We start from the raw sequence: 17,083 nt of genomic DNA on the forward strand, positions 1-17,083 counted from the left end.
CACCACCACTGTGAATAATTCTGATTGGCTACATTTCTCTAGAACAGAGCGTTTCAATCTGAATGACTTTAATTACATCTTAACCATTTAATTATGTGGAAATTTTGAGGTAGTAAAATTAGTGCAACCTTTCAAAATCCAGTATAACCTAAATTAATGTGAAAATCCTTTTTAACAGCAGTATCGTAAAGAAGCACCTGCTGCATGTCTCTTTTAGATCTTTATTGTTGTTTTTTCCACACTCCAGAGAACACTAAGAGTTACACAGAGCTGTGTTCAAGCCCACACAGAGAGGAGAGAAAGGAATACACCTCAGTCGGCAGCATCAACGTCACCACACAGTGCAACAGGACAGCATATTAACTTTATGCTGAAAATACTGGAAAAAAAATACAACAAACGATCCAACAAAGACCCTCTGAATGCTAAGATACAAAATACATATATGCACAACAGAGAAAAAAATAGATCAATTGTAATCGGGCACCTTTTAAGGTTATGTAAAGAACTGGTGCTGAGGTAGACAGTACGATAAAGTAAAAGACAATAAATGTAAAACCATTACGACACAGAGTACGCCGTGTCATCACGAGAAAAAAAAAAAGAATGGAATTTTAAAAAATGGATTAAAAAAAAAAATCTATTTGGTCCCAGGTGTTTTCTCAGTGCTTGTATTCATCAAATTGTATGACAATGGCACAGATAGGGGAGCACTGAGGGAAATGGCTACGTCCTGGCTGAAGCGAAATAAAACACAGTGAAGCAGGGATGCCTTTTTTTTGTCACTTCTTTGTTGTCAAATAGGTTTATTGCAAAATGCTACCAAATACGCTGCTGCACAGTGTAGTTTGACAACAGTGGCTATTGCTGAGTGCCTAAAGGAGCTGATCCTATCAACTCAACAACATAAACTCATGACGTTCGGTGGCAAATAACATTGATAGCTTTGCCAGACTTCACTGTACATTTGTGCTCTGAGTGTTGAGAAAGAAAAGTGTCGGCATCCCTGACTGTCTCAGCGCACAGTCCACTTCGATGGTGAATTTCATCGGTATGCTCTAGAGACATATAACATTTCAAAGGAAAGTTCACCAATAATCAAATTTACACAATTTTCCCCTTAAACCAGTTGCAATCAGTCAAGTTTGCTTCTTCAATTTTACACTTATGAGTTACGAGGCTAATGTAGCTGTAAGGTAATTGACCTTTCTGACACAAATCTCTTTAACATTGACCCCAAAAAGTAAAAAGTAAGAGTTCATTGTGTTGGGAGACAAAATGTCAAACCAGGCGACATTTGTTTAAAACAGACTGATCTAAGACTGTAAATCTCCTTTTGGAAAAGTGTTCTATAAAAAGGCAGCTGGCTATTGTTTAAACAGCTTCTTTGCAGAATTCTGCAGGTTTGCATCCATACTTCCAAGTTCATGATCCCATTAATGAACTCAAGCTCGCCAACACCATTATAAGAAAACCAGCCCTTGACTTTGACACTCTGTGTTTTGAACATCTTTGTGCCATCTGGCTGACATCCTTCTCCAAGTTTTCTCCACACAGAGACCCTACTATCAATTATCTATGCTTAGTAGTTGAAAGTCTTTTTCTCTCTTTAATAAACATTTTCTAAAGTAACCTAATAAACTTTAATTGAAGTAACCCAAAGAACGTAAACTGTAGCTTATCAATGGTTAAAGTGAGCCAAATACTTTTTGGGGCCACTGTACACTAGCCTTGTAGCTCCAGTGCAACATTGGATTGACTATTTTTGGGACAGGTGGGAAATCGTGTAAATGAGATTTTCAGTAAGTGTTCCTTTAAGGGCGAAACAAAAATGAAAGTTTGTCTTTAAATACAAAAAAAATGAATCAAAGCCTTTTCTGTATGCATGGAAGAGTGTTTTTTTCCTCATAAATAGTGCATTAAAACACTAAATTGACCACAATAACTCTTTTGACTCACACTGCACACACACACACACACACACACACACAAGAACCTGCATACGACTGTGGATTCGACCTGAATCCGGCAGTCAAAAATATGGTGAACACAATACGAGGACACAGAAAGAGTAATTTTGTGCTTGGTGACGCTGAACTCTAGTAGGCCTACACTTCTTGGCATTAATTCACCCCCAGTCAGCCCACTCTCATTACATGGAATCACCATCTACAAAGAATTGACACCCAGCAGCAGTGACCACAATTTTTTTTTTTTTTACAAACATCTACTACTGAACATTGTCAACATTGTAAAAGAGGCACGAGAAATCAAGAACGAACACAATGCAAAAGTTACTGTAAAAGTACTCGACTCACTCAAATATTAACAAATGGACAGGGATCGCACGTTACGGCATACAAAAATACAACAATTCTTTTTTTTGTACTTCAAAGTGCCACATTTGGCTCTCGTCTGAAAGTAAAGATGTTTTTTTTTTTCGCTAGACAGAAAAACATCTTTCTCATGTAATTCTTTTTTTTTAAGTAACTCTACGTTGCAGTACTCCGTGTGCTTCCTAAAATTCCACTTCTGAATCGATTTCACATAAAAAGACGACGCTTTCATTCACATTGTTCAAGTTTATCCCTTATACCATAGCTCATAAATGCTTTAAGGTTATTGACCATTCAGGATATGCAATCTGTTTCCAGCCTGTTAAATGTTTAAACGGACGAGGAGTACGAATTTTGATGACAGTCAAGTAAAAATCAAGATTTCTGAGAATTAAGCAAAGGATGAATTTTGATGAAGAAGCAAACTGCAAAACGAAATCAAATGTGCTTTTGTGCAAAACAGAGAGTGATGAAGAGGTAGCACTTAAATACAAGGTTGAATAGCGTAAGTTCTACATGCAGAGATGAACTTGGTAATACAACGCAAGGAGAAAAGGTGCAACTCTCAGTGAATGGAGGTTTTGATTATATAATTATGACAAGGCTAACAAACTGAATTAGTGACGTAGTGTAGTAATCACCCTCTTGAATGCAGTAGAATGAGAGAGAGAGAGAGAGAGAGAGAGAGAGACAGAGAGAGAAAGGAGGGTGAACTAGTACAAAAACAAATCAAGCATAAGAGATAATGAGGTAAAATTCAAGTAACACATTTTGAAACAAAGAGAACAGAAAGAGATAAAAGCTATAAAAAAATGCAATGTCTGAACAGGCTGCAGCTGAATACTGCATATATTTCTTTAATCTCTTCTTTTCAGATTACTTTAATCTCTCCATTTAATATGTCTTTAATCTTTGCTTTTTAAAATTCAGTCTACTGTATAATTAATCAAAGGATGCCTGAACGTGACACCTACAATACCACGTGATACAGTCAATTAAACATCATCAATGTACGGCACACGGACCATCAAGAGCATGATGAGCATGATTATGATCTAGCGCAGCTCAAAACGAGTCTTTATCCGCCGATACTGACTCCGTATCAGCTTGTCAATGATTGTAGGTGAAGAATAGCTCTGGCGCGACTGCCTGCAGATGGTGAGAGAACGGTGGACAGCTAAAGCAAATCAAACATATCCACCTCAGTCTGGATGTAATCAGCAAACTGTACATTGCGGCTGTGAAGTCAACTCAATGGTGAAAGTGCACAGTGTAGTTACTCTAATGTTTGAATACTTCTATTCAACATCCCTGAATGTCCTTGACATTTTTTAGCGTAATGCAGCATAACTCGACTTTACCTGTGATTCAATGGCGTCCTTTAAGTGCTTTCAACACTCAAGTGAGATCGGCCACAGGCCTGCACTTTTGAACAAAATGTCTTTTTGATTGAATAAAAATAGCACTTATTTCAAAGAAAAACAGCCCAATTTGGCGCTCTTCAACCAATTATCTGTGAGTTTGGTTTCAGTAAACATTTTTCACTGATTTCATAGATGGTTTGGATTAGTATTCAACTCTTATGGAACTTGTGAACTGAAGACGTTATTTGATATTAAGAACAATATGAAGTGCAAAAATGCTGTACATATTTCAGTATAACACGTGGAATGAAGAGAGTGGAGTTTCCTGTCTTGTTAGCGGGAATCGAATGTGCTACAGTGGTGGGCTCGAATATTATGAAACAGTATAAATCCGTTTATCGTCCCAGATCAATAAAAGTCGGTTTAACAAGACTTCACCCACATATTTCCATTTACCAATGCAAGAGTGCTGTAACGTCCCTGGAGATGAATTTAAACATGTGCATATCGAATGACAAAAAAAAAAAAAATTCCGCATATTACATCTTCCATCACGTTCCTTGTCCATCTTTGGCCCAGGCTTTGAGCGAAGCAGTCGAGCGAGCAGAGCGCGGGTGCAGGAATCTACCTCCCTCTCTCCCTCTTTCCAAACCTGTCCTGTGTCTCAGACGTAGCAGAGGTACAGGTAGGTCTTCTCTATCCTCCAGTCGGACGGGATGTCCTCGGGCTTGTGGTTTTTCATGTGCTTCTGCATGGCTGACAGGCTGGGGCAGTACTCCTGGCAGATGGTACACTGGTAGGGTGAGGCACCGTTGTGGGTGCGCAGGTGCTTGATCATGGCCGAGTAGTCGCGTGAACGCTGGTGGCACAGCTTACACTCGAACGGCTTCTCACCTGTGGAGAGAAGAGGAGAACATTTTAGCTGTCAATCGGCAAAAGGCCCTTCTGATTTGAAACATTAGTATCAGAGCCAATCCAGGCATATTTTACATGTATCAGAAATATCCACCCTGATCCCACCCTGAAGCTTTTACCCCTTCACACTCCATTTACATCCCTGTTGTACAGGGGAGATAAATGGACAATATTTACTTGTGTAGTTATGGTTAGCCAGCAATACAAAAGAATAATTTGGCAAAAAATATAATTTACACAACTTCAAAGAACTAGAGTTCGGAGATTAATGCGACTGACAAATACTTGAATTCAGTAATCATCCAAATAGCCCAAATTGTTTCTCTAAAAAATGTCTCTTAACCAACTTAAAACCATATCCAGGTCTTCATTAAAGTCACACAGACTAGTAGTTTAGAACTAAAATAACAAAAAGAATTAAACACAACTTCATCAGTACAGGCAGACATTTCAGACATAAAACACTTAAGCTGGTATTCACAAAGCAGTTGTAAATAAGAGGACTTATCTTGATCAGCTTTCCTACCTCAGTGATGGTTTGTTGATATAGGCTCCTTTAAATGTTTATAGAGAGGAAGTATTTTAAAATTGAAAATTTGAACAGCTAACAGCCACTTTTAATATCTGCAGTGCCAAGGTTTTAATTTCAGTTTAACTAAACACCTTTTGTCGAAACGTGATTGAATATGATACAATATTGATTGACAACAGTTCGATCAAAGGTAAACGAAACAGTGTATGATATTCATATTTGTACCAATGGGGCTATAAAATAAAACAAAGCTATAAAATAGTTCAGTTTGCTGAAATAATTGGTGGTATGATGCCACTTGTACGTTCATACTGAAATCTTGGATATTGACTGCAGTGCTGTGCTTGCGTTAGTTGAAAGAAGTAATCTATTACATATGACTAAGTACTTCTCTCAAACTGTACTGGAATTACTTTACTTATTACCTCCAGGAAAAAGTAATCTAATTACTCATTACTTCTTCAATACTCAAAAAAAACCCAAATACAAAAAAACCAAAAAAAAAAAAAAACATACAACATGTATCATTTCCATGCATCACACTATGCACATACTAAAATTAAATGATTTTCCTGTGGCCTCCCATATCATCACCTGATTGAAAAGATTTTACTAACCTTTATTTACTTGAAGTGTGCATCTGTATTATCTATCACGTTTGACTGATTGGCAGAAACTCAATATAAAGGTCTTGGATTGGACCGGGAGCAGGGTTAAAAAACACTTGATGTACCTAATTTGGACACAAAATCACCTACAAGATGACTCATGTGTGTAAAAAGGGCATCTGCAGTCTGAAGTGGAAACTGCAAGCATGTAATGACATAAGCTAACAGGCTATCATTGTCCATGGCAAACTGATTATTGATCTGCCATTGACAGTGGGTGTAAATGTCAATGATTCCAGCCGCTGCTGGTCTACAGGGCCGGTGGCCTTCTGCTGGAAACATGTCTCTGCTCTCGTTATCTATATGCGTCCAGTCCAGAGCTGCAGCCTTGTTTGACAAAAAGAAGTCAATTATTTGACAGGCTACCTGATAGGGTGGCTTAGCAGCTGCCTTATTGAAGAGTGGAGAGGAGCAGCAATCAGCCTGTAATTCCACCTCAACCACAGAGTTTGATATGCCACCCAGGCACACTGATCTTACCTATCAGTACATGGCTAATAATGGGCACATAAGAAAAATGATACAAATTTACCTGTTAACATGTCAAAATCAATAATGTGCACAAGCCCAACGCTTTTGAAACCCTTCTTAACAACACCACATTTGGAAAGAGAAGTCCAACTAGAGATCACTAGAGATGAGAGCTGATTTGCAATAATGTTGATTACACAATCAATTTGTTTAATTAACTAGTGAATAGTTCAAAGTATAACTGTAATTTTTATAGCCACATGGTTTATAGAGATGATGGACCTATCCATGCTACTACTGCAGGGATGGATAAGCTTACCGAACCGACATTCATGGTTGCATCATCTTCTAACGTTAGTGAGGCTTAACATTTCTAAAGATTTCCAGCTCTATATGTCTTTCTGTGTTGTGGTCACAGAATTGCCAGGTCTATTGATACAGCTGAAGCAACATATTGTCTTTATGTGCTCTAGTACTGGTATACACTGATGAGCCAAAACATTACTAATATGTCATTGGTTCTCTGTGTGCCACCAAAACAGCTCCGATATACCAAGGCATGGACTCTGCAAGACCACCGAAGGTGCCCTGTGGTATCTGGCACCAAGACGTTAGCACTAGGAGTTCTGTAAGTTGCAAGGTGGAGCTACTGCTGATAAGTCATGTTGTTCTGTCACATCCCACTGATGCTGGATTGGACTGACATCTAGGGAATTTGGAGGCCGGGCCACACCTTGATCTCTTTGTCATGTTTCTTAAACCATTCCCGAACATTGTGTGCACTATAGCAGAGCATATTATTCCACTGAAAGGGGCCACCATCACTGGGGAATGCCATTGCTATAAAAAGGTGTACCTGGTCTGCTTTGTTTTGGTAGGTGGCATGTTTCAAATTTATGCCCACATAAATGCCCAAACCCTTGAATTCCCAGCAGAACATTGTCCAGAGCATCACACTCAGTCCAAAGGCTTGACTCCAAAGGTTGTCACAAGACTCATGAAACCTTCTTCAGATAACCTTCTTCAATTCCTCCAAGATCTGGTTCTGATGCTGTATAACGGTGTGCAAACCTCATCTGCATGAACTGAACCCTCCTGATGATGCTGCTGCAGCATAGACTCAAACTACTTAATCACAGTCATAGCTTCACCTGCTTTTGCCTTTTCTGTCTTTTAATATTTTACAATAATGTTAACACCTTATTCTCTGTTCATATTGTTCTTGTTGTTATTGTTGACCAGAGGAGGATGGGTTCCCCTTTTGAGGCTTGGTTTCTCTCAAGGTTTCTTCCTCTTGCTCTTAGGGATTTTCTCCTTGCCACTGTCGCCACTGGCTTGCTGGATGCAGATTTTTCTGTAAAGCTGACAACCTCTTTTGTAAAAAGTGTTTTATAAATAAACTTTGTCTTGACGACACACATTACACAGGCCTAAAAACTACATGAAAATGCAAAATACAATGTGATTTTTAAGACTTGCTTGTTCATACAGATGAACTAGAAAATGGACAGAATGCCTTCAAGTAACAAGTAGAGGCTTCACTTATTAAAATGGGCAAACAGTAACATCGGGTGGACTACTTTTCATTTTGGAAAAAGCAAAAGGAGAACAGCGTTTCACTGCCTCATTCAGGACCTGAAACTTTATGAGCACTTTTGCACATTAGCTTTGATGTCAGTAACTCATCTTGAGCTGGTGTTGCAGATACACCACACATAACAGAAAACAAACTAATTCTGTTGACATCTGTAAAAAGTTTCAGTCACTGGGAAACAGCCAAGCAGTCATCTTGTTGTTATGGTTGTTGTTATGCATATCCATGAACCGAGTGAGTTCATGTCGCCTGTTAAATTTAACATAATACGACCAGAGTGGAAATGATGTTGCATTTGCTCTTTTCAAAAAATCAAGCTTGGTCTGCTAGATGCAGTCATACATACAGGTTTAGACACTCTAGCTCAAATTATGTTTTGTAGATTTTCAAAAATAAATTAACACATCCTCTATAGAGAACACACTCCGGCACATTTTAATACACAATTGTTTTTTTTTTTTGCTGAATTCAACAGGTAAAAAACAAGGGAACGGTGCCCTGTGCAAAAATGTATATTCTATGTTTTATTTTTTTTTAACTCAGCAAATGAGAAATCATGCATTAAAATTTCCAAAAAAAGCCATCGTTAGGTTTGTTCCCTGTAGACAATGTAGTAAAAATAAATAAAGAAATCGGTGAGTAAAAGGTTTAAACATGTGTAGTTTGAGTAGCTATGAAAAAAACACATTTGTGTGCAGAGCATTGCAACGTCTAATAGATGTTTCTGGAGTTCAGAGTGTGTTAAAGTGTGTGCTGTGTTCTGCAGCTCTGACCTGTGTGTACACGGTAGTGGGTCTCCAGCTGGTGTTTGAGGCTGAACTTCTTTCCACAGCCATTGCACTCATAGGGCTTCTCTCCAGTGTGGATGCGCTTGTGGCCCTTCAGCGTGCTCTCGTCTCGGAAACAGCTCCCGCAGAACTCACACTCATAGGGGTGATCACCTGTTCCACAGACAGATCACGCTCATTCACAGCACTCAAATCAAATCACCTTTAAACTACTGTCAGAATTTGTTAAACTTAAATATTAGTTATAGAAACAATACGCAGTACTGAATAATTTGTAATAACCATAATAGTAAACCTTGTCCTCTAATTCATTTGATGAAAATGAAGCGCTGGAGCGGCACAGGTTATTGCAGAGTTTACAGCTGTAGTTTTGATGTGATGAGGCTAGCCAAATCTGAGATTTAAGACTGAGAGGGGTAATACAGGGCATTTTGGTATATGTACCAATTGAGCAAAGGGCTATTCTAATGCCAATGATCAGCGATAGTTTGATACAGTGCATGATGACTGCCTGTGGCTGGCTGCTAATTGCTTTGCTGCTTTGCCTAACAGCTTCTTATATCATTTTCTCAGGCACCAGAGCGGCGCTCGGCCAGCCGTATAATGCCACCGATATTTAATGCATTTCAACACAGAAGCCCACGCTTTAAGTCATCAGCGGTGACCCATGCTTTTCATTATCTCCCTGTCCTAGTGGCAGCCGTGCCTCGGAATAAATTGCATTTCTTGTTATGTACTGTCATGCACCGACTTAAACCCTCCTCTTAAGAGACAATGCAGAAAGTCCCAGAGCACATTTTTCTTTTTTTTCTTCTTCTAGCCCAGTTCACGGCGCGCCATTCACATTCAAATCCACTCTTAGCAGGAGCGGCAGCCTGAAATGAATGGGTTTTTATCGGAGTTGAGAGGAAGAGCGGGACGAAATCCCAGGAGAACAGATATAAGATGATAGATAGAGTGGCAGTCTTTAGGCATCTGTATCAACTTATCAGATGCACCTTGCGAAAAGCCCTCCAGCCCGTCTGTCATTAAAGTTAATGGAGCTGAGGCGAGCAGCCGGTCAGCCAGACTCGTGCTGCCACAGGCATGCTAATGCACTAACGCTCAGCTCTGTGAAGATTCGACACATGCTGCTGATGCCAATTACCCACCTAACGGGTTAGGGGCTTTGTGATACATTGACCCAAATGGCCTTTAGTTTGACACATACTCAAAGGCTTTATCGCTTGCCAATAGACCTAAATGTATTTCTGGTTGGTATTGTGACAGAAAACAGGAGCAAACACACCCACAATTTCCTTTTGGACACAACAAGAGGACAGGACAAAGTGTAGATTCAGTCCCTGTAAGGAAATGATTCTGAAAAATGTAGGCTCCCGTCATACAACAACAAAAAAGAAGCTCGGACAAAGTGGCATGAAAAGGCATGAAAGGCGAAGCTCAGAGGAGCTTCAGAGAGCTTTCTGTGCCATAAACAATCCGGCTCGCTCCTCTCTGTCTGCGCTATCAAACACAGCTGTGAACATTAGACAGCCGCCACTGTCTGCAAATGGCCTGCCAGTGAAACGGAGAGCGAACAGCAATGGCATATTAATGAGAGGGCGCTACACGTGCAGAATATAGAGCGGAGCGAGGCTCCGGCGCCAGACACGCACAGCAGCGCACACTGATGTGGCCAGATGTGTTCTCTGACCCTCTCAAACATTTGCCACCTCTCGCACACCACACCCACCAACAACTACAATCATCTCAGGTAAATAGCCTTTTTCCTACAAATAGCATGTATAACAGGATGTGAGTTCTATTTTTATACGTACATATCATTGCTAGGATCTGAACATGATCATTTTATATAAGAAGGAAAGAAACTTTAATGTATGGTACTGTGCAAAATCCAAAGGTCACCCTTCATTTATTAATTTCCAGTCAAAACGGCCAATAAGTTCAAATTATTTGTCTTTCAGTACGAAGTAAAAAACAGCAAAGAGAAAATGACACAGAAGCCTGGACAACTAAATACAATATCACTTTTCAGCACTTACTCTGTCCACACTTTGCCTTTATTACAATTCCGGTTCTTTTTGGAAGACTTGCTTTTAGTTTTTTAAAGAAATCTGCAGGGATATTTTTTTACACCTCTGAAGTTCAGCCTTAGAAGTCGGTTGTATTTTCTGCTTCTCACAATCCAAACAATCTGAAACACATTCAGTGATGTTGAGGTCTGGATGGTCAGTCCATTGTTCTGAGAAGGCCGGCAGCATCTTTGTGTAATTTGCAATTTGTAATTTTATTCCTTTCCTTTTCTCAAATGCTGCTTAGCAGCTACACAATTTTTCAGACTCATAATTTTGAGTGGTCTTCTCACAGTGGAAAGATGGACAGAAACACCTGTGGATGTTTTCAGATCTGCTGTAAGAGTGGAGCTCACTTTTCTCCTCTCTCTCAAAGTTGAAATCTTCAAGTGATGCTTATCTGATTAGTTTTGGTGGTGTACTGGGTCTTGCGTGGTTAGTAGAAGTAAATTTTCTCTAGATCTTTTTAAAAAATCAGAAATATTTCCTGAAAATAAATTACTTGTACTTCATGGAGTTTTGGAATACATCCTTTACAATACAATGCATGAAACTCCGTCTCAATATTCTACACCTCATAAATACCCCACCACCTCTGTCCACTCTTCCATGACTCTCTCTTGCTGAGTGAAGAAGTGGGGGTCTGGCTTCTTCAATCACAGCAAAGCCATCCACAACTCCTGCCCAAGCTTCTCAGAGTACCCCTCCTCTGTTTCAAGCTCAGTTTGGCATGTGGTCCTAATATGTAAAATGGCTGTTCTGACTGGAAATTAAATAAATGAAGGGTGGTCTCTGAACAGATTCGTATTCCAAGTAATGCTGCATCATTTCTATTGGCCTATTCATCATGAAACGTTCAGTTTGTCAGTGTTAAAAAATAAAAATAGAATAAAATAATTTTTGAGGTTTTGATATGACGATATACTGTAAGTGCTGTTTGTGTGATACATTTCAAGTGTTCACCAAACAGTCTATTTGAAATATATTTTTCAATGTGCGTGTAACCAAAACCCTTGAGATTTTGGTCAACAACGTCCTATAAACTGATCTAAAAAACAAAGACAGAAATTTCTTTGTGCTGGAGAATGAGAATATCTGACATTTACCCAGACAGCATGGAACATCAGGATGTCTTTTCAGTTATAGCACCAAAGCAAGAGAGTACACAGTGCGTCAGAGTCGGTCTGGGGCGCATACATAATGGCTGGGCTTCAATGTTTAAAAAAGCAACCGCTCCTTCTTTCTGTCCCACTCTCATCCAAAATTTACGTGTCAAGTCTAAGACCTCAACTGTCTCTGACAATTCCACTGTTATTCCAGGTCACAAGATGCTCCACCAAGAAAATGGAACTCACCCAGTCAGCTGCACAGATTGCCTCTTGCTTTCTTGTCTTTTCTGAGATTTCTAAACACTGACTACACCAGGGAATGTGGGCTTATAAACTCAGCAATATGTGAGGATCATTAACCATCCTACATCCTGTGTTTTATAAATGAGATGAAAAGTTATTGTTGTGTCTACAGTCCCGCTTTATGATAAGAAATAAATGTCCTTTAAGTGTTTATCATGTTGGATGTACATAAAATTCATTATGTAGATGCTTATACATGTAAATAGTTAATTATTTACTCGGGATGTGCATAGATACTTGGGCACTCAGTTAATGGTCTGAAGTACCAGGTATCAAATGCTGAAATCACTGTTCAGGTACTCGTTCTGTAACAACATAGGAAAACTGGCAAAATATGCAGACTAACAAGTCTATAAAATGCCACGTGTATATTTTAACAGGTCTGTAAAATGCTACGCTTTTGCTCATATTTCTGAGCAAATGTGTATACTACACTGTGCCTTCCCTGGAACATGAATGCCTGAATGTATGTATGTTGTTAAGGACATTATTGATAAGGCGTAGCTTTATGGATAACTAGGATAAGGACTGATTACACAGAGCAGCTGATTAACTAGGTCCAGAAACAATGAAAATATATGTCTCTGACAAACTAATACGTTGATGAATCCATCACCGAGAAGAAAAGATGTCATGTAAGATGAGTCTCCATCGGGATCAAGTGCTGTACCTGGTAGCTGCAGTATTAGCTCACCTCTGAAAAGGCAGCTTCCATTAATCATATCTCTTAACACGATCCCCATCACCTATAAGAGTAAGCCTCTGGCCATATGTTCTTTTTAAACCTCATCCACAGTTAACTAGATAGCCATTAATGAACTCAAATATCACAATTAGTCAGAATGCACATCCCTAATGATTACTTTAGTTTGCCCCAATTTCTCAGGGCAAAAAAAGTCACATGATGTTGACAAGCTGGGGGGGTGAAGGCTAGCACATTTCCTCCAAGGCATGTGAAGCACCACCACATTTTTTCCAAACTGGACAAAACAACTGCCAAAACAACATTATTCCACAGTTCCACATGCATCAGCAATCAGATGTCCACGAAGAACAATTGAACAATTATGTTCTCTTGAATGCCCAGCCATGGATGGCTGTGGCATCACCAGGGATCAAACTCAGACTTTTCCTTCATAAACTGAGTGTATAGCTTAGCGACAATAATAACTCTAGGCTTCTTCACACTTATCTGATTTTAGGATGTTTAAAAGGCAGTTCAATCAGTGTGAATTGTCTAGAGTTTAAGAAAGTTGGATGCTGGCAGCTGGAGTGTTAAAACACTGAACATGTTCAGTTTTAGACCTCAGCCTTAGAATGTTACCTGCATCACTTCTTCATATGGCCAGTCAACAGGCTTCATGAGGCCCTCTGCAGGTGAGCAGGTGTCACAGAAATCACATTCTTCACTACTTGAATGGTGTCAACAGCTTAACCAACAAAACGTGGATGACATAGTATGGCAAAAGTTCAGAAATGCTTTTGTGTCTTCCACCTTCAAAACTCAATACCCACTCCAAACTCTAAAACAGATTCATCAGTCTTAGTGATAACCAAATGCATGATGGGAGGGATTAACTGAAAGGAAGGAAATCAGAATAACTGAAAATCTTATTACTGAGTGACACTGAAGTTGAAACGGCAATGTGAAACCATTGTTCTATAGTGGTTGTTCAATGTGACCACTAACTTTTCTTTGAAACAGCTGTCCAAAACATTCTAAAACTCTGCTGTGTTGTCTCGTTGCATAAATGTGAGCTGGGCCTAAGGGTTAAAGACCCAGCTGGTGGTGAATGTGGAAGCACCCCAAGAACTAATCATCAGTCATTTTTCACATCTTTCTGAAGACCTGCAGGTGGACAGAGGCGAGTGTGTTAAAAGAGGGGCTCACCTGTGTGTGAGCGGAGGTGGCGCTTGAGCGCCGTATGGCTGGGGAAGGTGCGGTCACACTCGCTGCAGATGTAGCTGCGCACACCTGCATGAACCTCCATGTGCTGCTGCAGGGCCTTCTGAGTCTGAAAACGCTTTCCACACAGCAGACAGAACACAGCCATATCTGAACCTAAACAGAGAGAGAACGAGAGAGAGAGACAGACAGAGAGAACGAGAGAGAGAGAGAGAGAGAGAGAGAGAGAGGGAGGGAGGGAGGGAGAGAGAGGGAGGATATTCAGTGCTCAACATACTACAACATACACAGCATGCAAAATTATGACTTAATTCATTTCAAGCAGCTATGTAATTAGAAATAATACAGTGAGTGAAGCAGAATGAATGAGATGAATGACAGTGTACAAGCTCTATACACCTCCACAGTCTCTCTCTCCTTCTTTAAAACTGAGCAGTCCGGTTTCTCTTGCTTCAGTCAATAATGTATCTTTCAAGTAAAGCTGTCTCTAATTTAAAATCTATGTGAATTCCCAGAGGTGGGCTCATGAACAGTAGGCCAAGATTGACTTCCCACTCAATCAATCAGCATTTGCCTCACAGCTTGGAGAAGAAGATAGGAAAAAAAAGCCACAATAGCGCCTGAGACACATAAAAATCAGCTTCTGGTCTCTATCACAGACAGCCTGCCAGTAATGGGAGTTTTGTGCAAATGCACTCTGACAAGCCCCCCATCCCCCTGCCCCAAACCCCAACTCTTCTTCTCCTGGATTCCAGGTTAAGGACAGACATTGACTGAGGCTCATCAGATCACACAAAAAACAGTAAAAACAAAAAGGGTAAGTATTTATTGCTTCTTATTCACTTAAACAAATACAGAATTGCATATAAATGTTTAGATTGTTTAAGTATCAATTGCTTGTTATTTCCCATTTATTTTTGCCTATACACAAATTAAGCCTTGGCTGAGAGATAGGCTGGCTACTAGGTTTGCATCACTATTTTGACAACATTCCTGCCTACAAAGCATCAATATTTATTAATATTAAGTATGGTCAAGTGAGTTCCAAGTCCTGTGACCACCACATGAATACTGTTTCTCTTAATAGTTCTTATCTCATCTTGCTGATGGTCATACTCTTTCTCATTTTCCAATGAATTAGTTCTTCTCATAATATGCCCAAATATTTTAGCTTCAGTTTGATTATCTGAGTGAGAGTTTGCCATCCAAGGTACTCTCAAAAAAGCCACAGAAAAGACCATAGCCTAAACAATTCTGATATTCATCTGCAGAGACACATCAATCCAATCGAAGACCTTTTCAAGCTCCTTTATAGCTGGTCTGAGCCACATTTCATGACTTTGTTGTTAACATCTGATCCAAGTAGGCAAAGACTGCCCACCACTTCTACAGCTTCACCATCGATGGCAAAGTTATCACCTTTTCTTACTGTCATATCCTTTCCTTTCTTCATGTTGAGCTGAACACCTTTTCACTCTTATAAGGTTCTTATTGGAGCCTTCGTGACTGGCAGTTGTCTTCCAGCATACGACTTTGGTCTGTGCTAAAAGAACTTTGACATAATTTGAATAGTGCTTAATATAAGGAAAATTATATGATAGTTTGCATAGTCTTTACTATCTCCTTTCTATGAAACTGGGATATAAATTGAGCTTTCCAATCTGCTGGCCAGTCAGTGGTTTTCCAGATTTGCTGACATAATTTGGCCAGCCGATTAACACAGTCTTCTTCAGAAACTTCAAATATTTCCACTGCTTCTTCTTCTTCTACTTCTTTCGGCTGCTGCCTTTAGGGGTCGCCACAGCGGATCATCTGCCTCCATCTTGCCCTATCCACTGCCTCCTCTACTTTTACACCAACCATCTCCATGTCCACCTTCACTACATCCATAAACCTTCTCTGAGGTCTACCTCTTCTCCTTCTACCCGGCAGCTCCATCTCCAACATTCTTTGCCCAATATATCCACTATTCCTCCTCAACACATGTCCAAACCATCTCAACCTGGCCTCTCTGGCTTTATCTCCAAACTGTCAAATATTTCCACTGCAATGGTGTTAATTCCTATAGCTTTCTTTCTGGCAATGAAACAATATTTAATGGCTTGCTTTACATTGTAATCAACAGAATCAACGTGAAGGAGACCAATCACTTTACAGAAACTGTTCAACTGACAGTCATATTCACTTTGACTATAGTAATACAGGCTAGATTTAAAGTCCATTCAATCCAAACCTTTAGCATGATGACATCAAACAAAAAACTTTTCTGGCCAGAGAACTGGAGAAAAACAAGACAAAAAAAAGTTTTTTTTACAGAAACCAACAGTTGCGAAGCTCCACAACCAGCACTACATAATTTATATTTTGCAAGACCTTTTCAGTTATTTCTTTTGATTATCTGGGTTTAGGAAATTGATGATTTAGAGCTGATAATTTATACTTGACAACTAATAATCATATCTGTCAGCAAAGCCCTGTTTCTCTAAAACAACTGGAGTCTGTTTCATTAAATTACATTTGCTGATGTTTTTGGTTGTCTAAATGTTTAGCTCAGCATGCTGTATCATTCACAAAACGTTCCTACTTGTGGAACCCTAATACCCCTAGTGTATTACAGCTATGCAGAAATACAATTAGATTATTAAAAAAGCACCCATCTTACTAGGAACGTTACCGAGAAGCGACACGATTCATAGTGCTGTTATATGCGACAGGTCACAAGCAAACACAGCATCAGCTCTTTGCTGGAGCATTAGAAAGTTTTCATTTGACAGAGCAAAGAGGGCAAACCGGTACGCAGCTTAGATGTGTGAGCCGCTCGCATCCGGGGGGGTAAGAAAGGAAGACAAGCGTAAAGCTATATGAGGCAGGAGTACTTCAGCTCCCTACCCGCTCATGTCTTTAGGAATAATTTACCTCTACTACTCTATCTATTTATACCATCTTTCATGCTCCTCTGAAAGCATGTAGTCTCTTTCTCTCTTTCTTTTTCTCTCTCTCTCTCTCTCTCTCTCTCTCTCTCTCT

At 39.7% G+C, this 17,083-nt stretch overlaps 1 protein-coding gene across 2 annotated transcripts in view; it reads right to left on the minus strand.

Annotated features, from left to right (window-relative positions):
* Positions 1 to 207: 207 nt before the first annotated feature.
* The window catches only part of zbtb16b (zinc finger and BTB domain containing 16b), a 74,862-nt gene continuing 57,986 nt past the window's right edge, over positions 208 to 17,083 (minus strand). For both annotated transcript variants that reach the window (XM_017711086.2, XM_037546708.1), the window contains exons 5-7: positions 14,044 to 14,214; positions 8,654 to 8,821; positions 208 to 4,594 (exon numbers count right to left, since the gene is read on the minus strand). In XM_017711086.2, the coding sequence (XP_017566575.1) occupies positions 4,365 to 4,594; positions 8,654 to 8,821; positions 14,044 to 14,214 (569 nt within the window). In that variant the 3' untranslated portion in view covers positions 208 to 4,364. The remainder of the gene's footprint in view (positions 4,595 to 8,653; positions 8,822 to 14,043; positions 14,215 to 17,083) is intronic.

Source organism: Pygocentrus nattereri, chromosome 17 (assembly GCF_015220715.1).
Source record: "Pygocentrus nattereri isolate fPygNat1 chromosome 17, fPygNat1.pri, whole genome shotgun sequence".
NCBI classification, from domain to species: domain Eukaryota; kingdom Metazoa; phylum Chordata; class Actinopteri; order Characiformes; family Serrasalmidae; genus Pygocentrus; species Pygocentrus nattereri.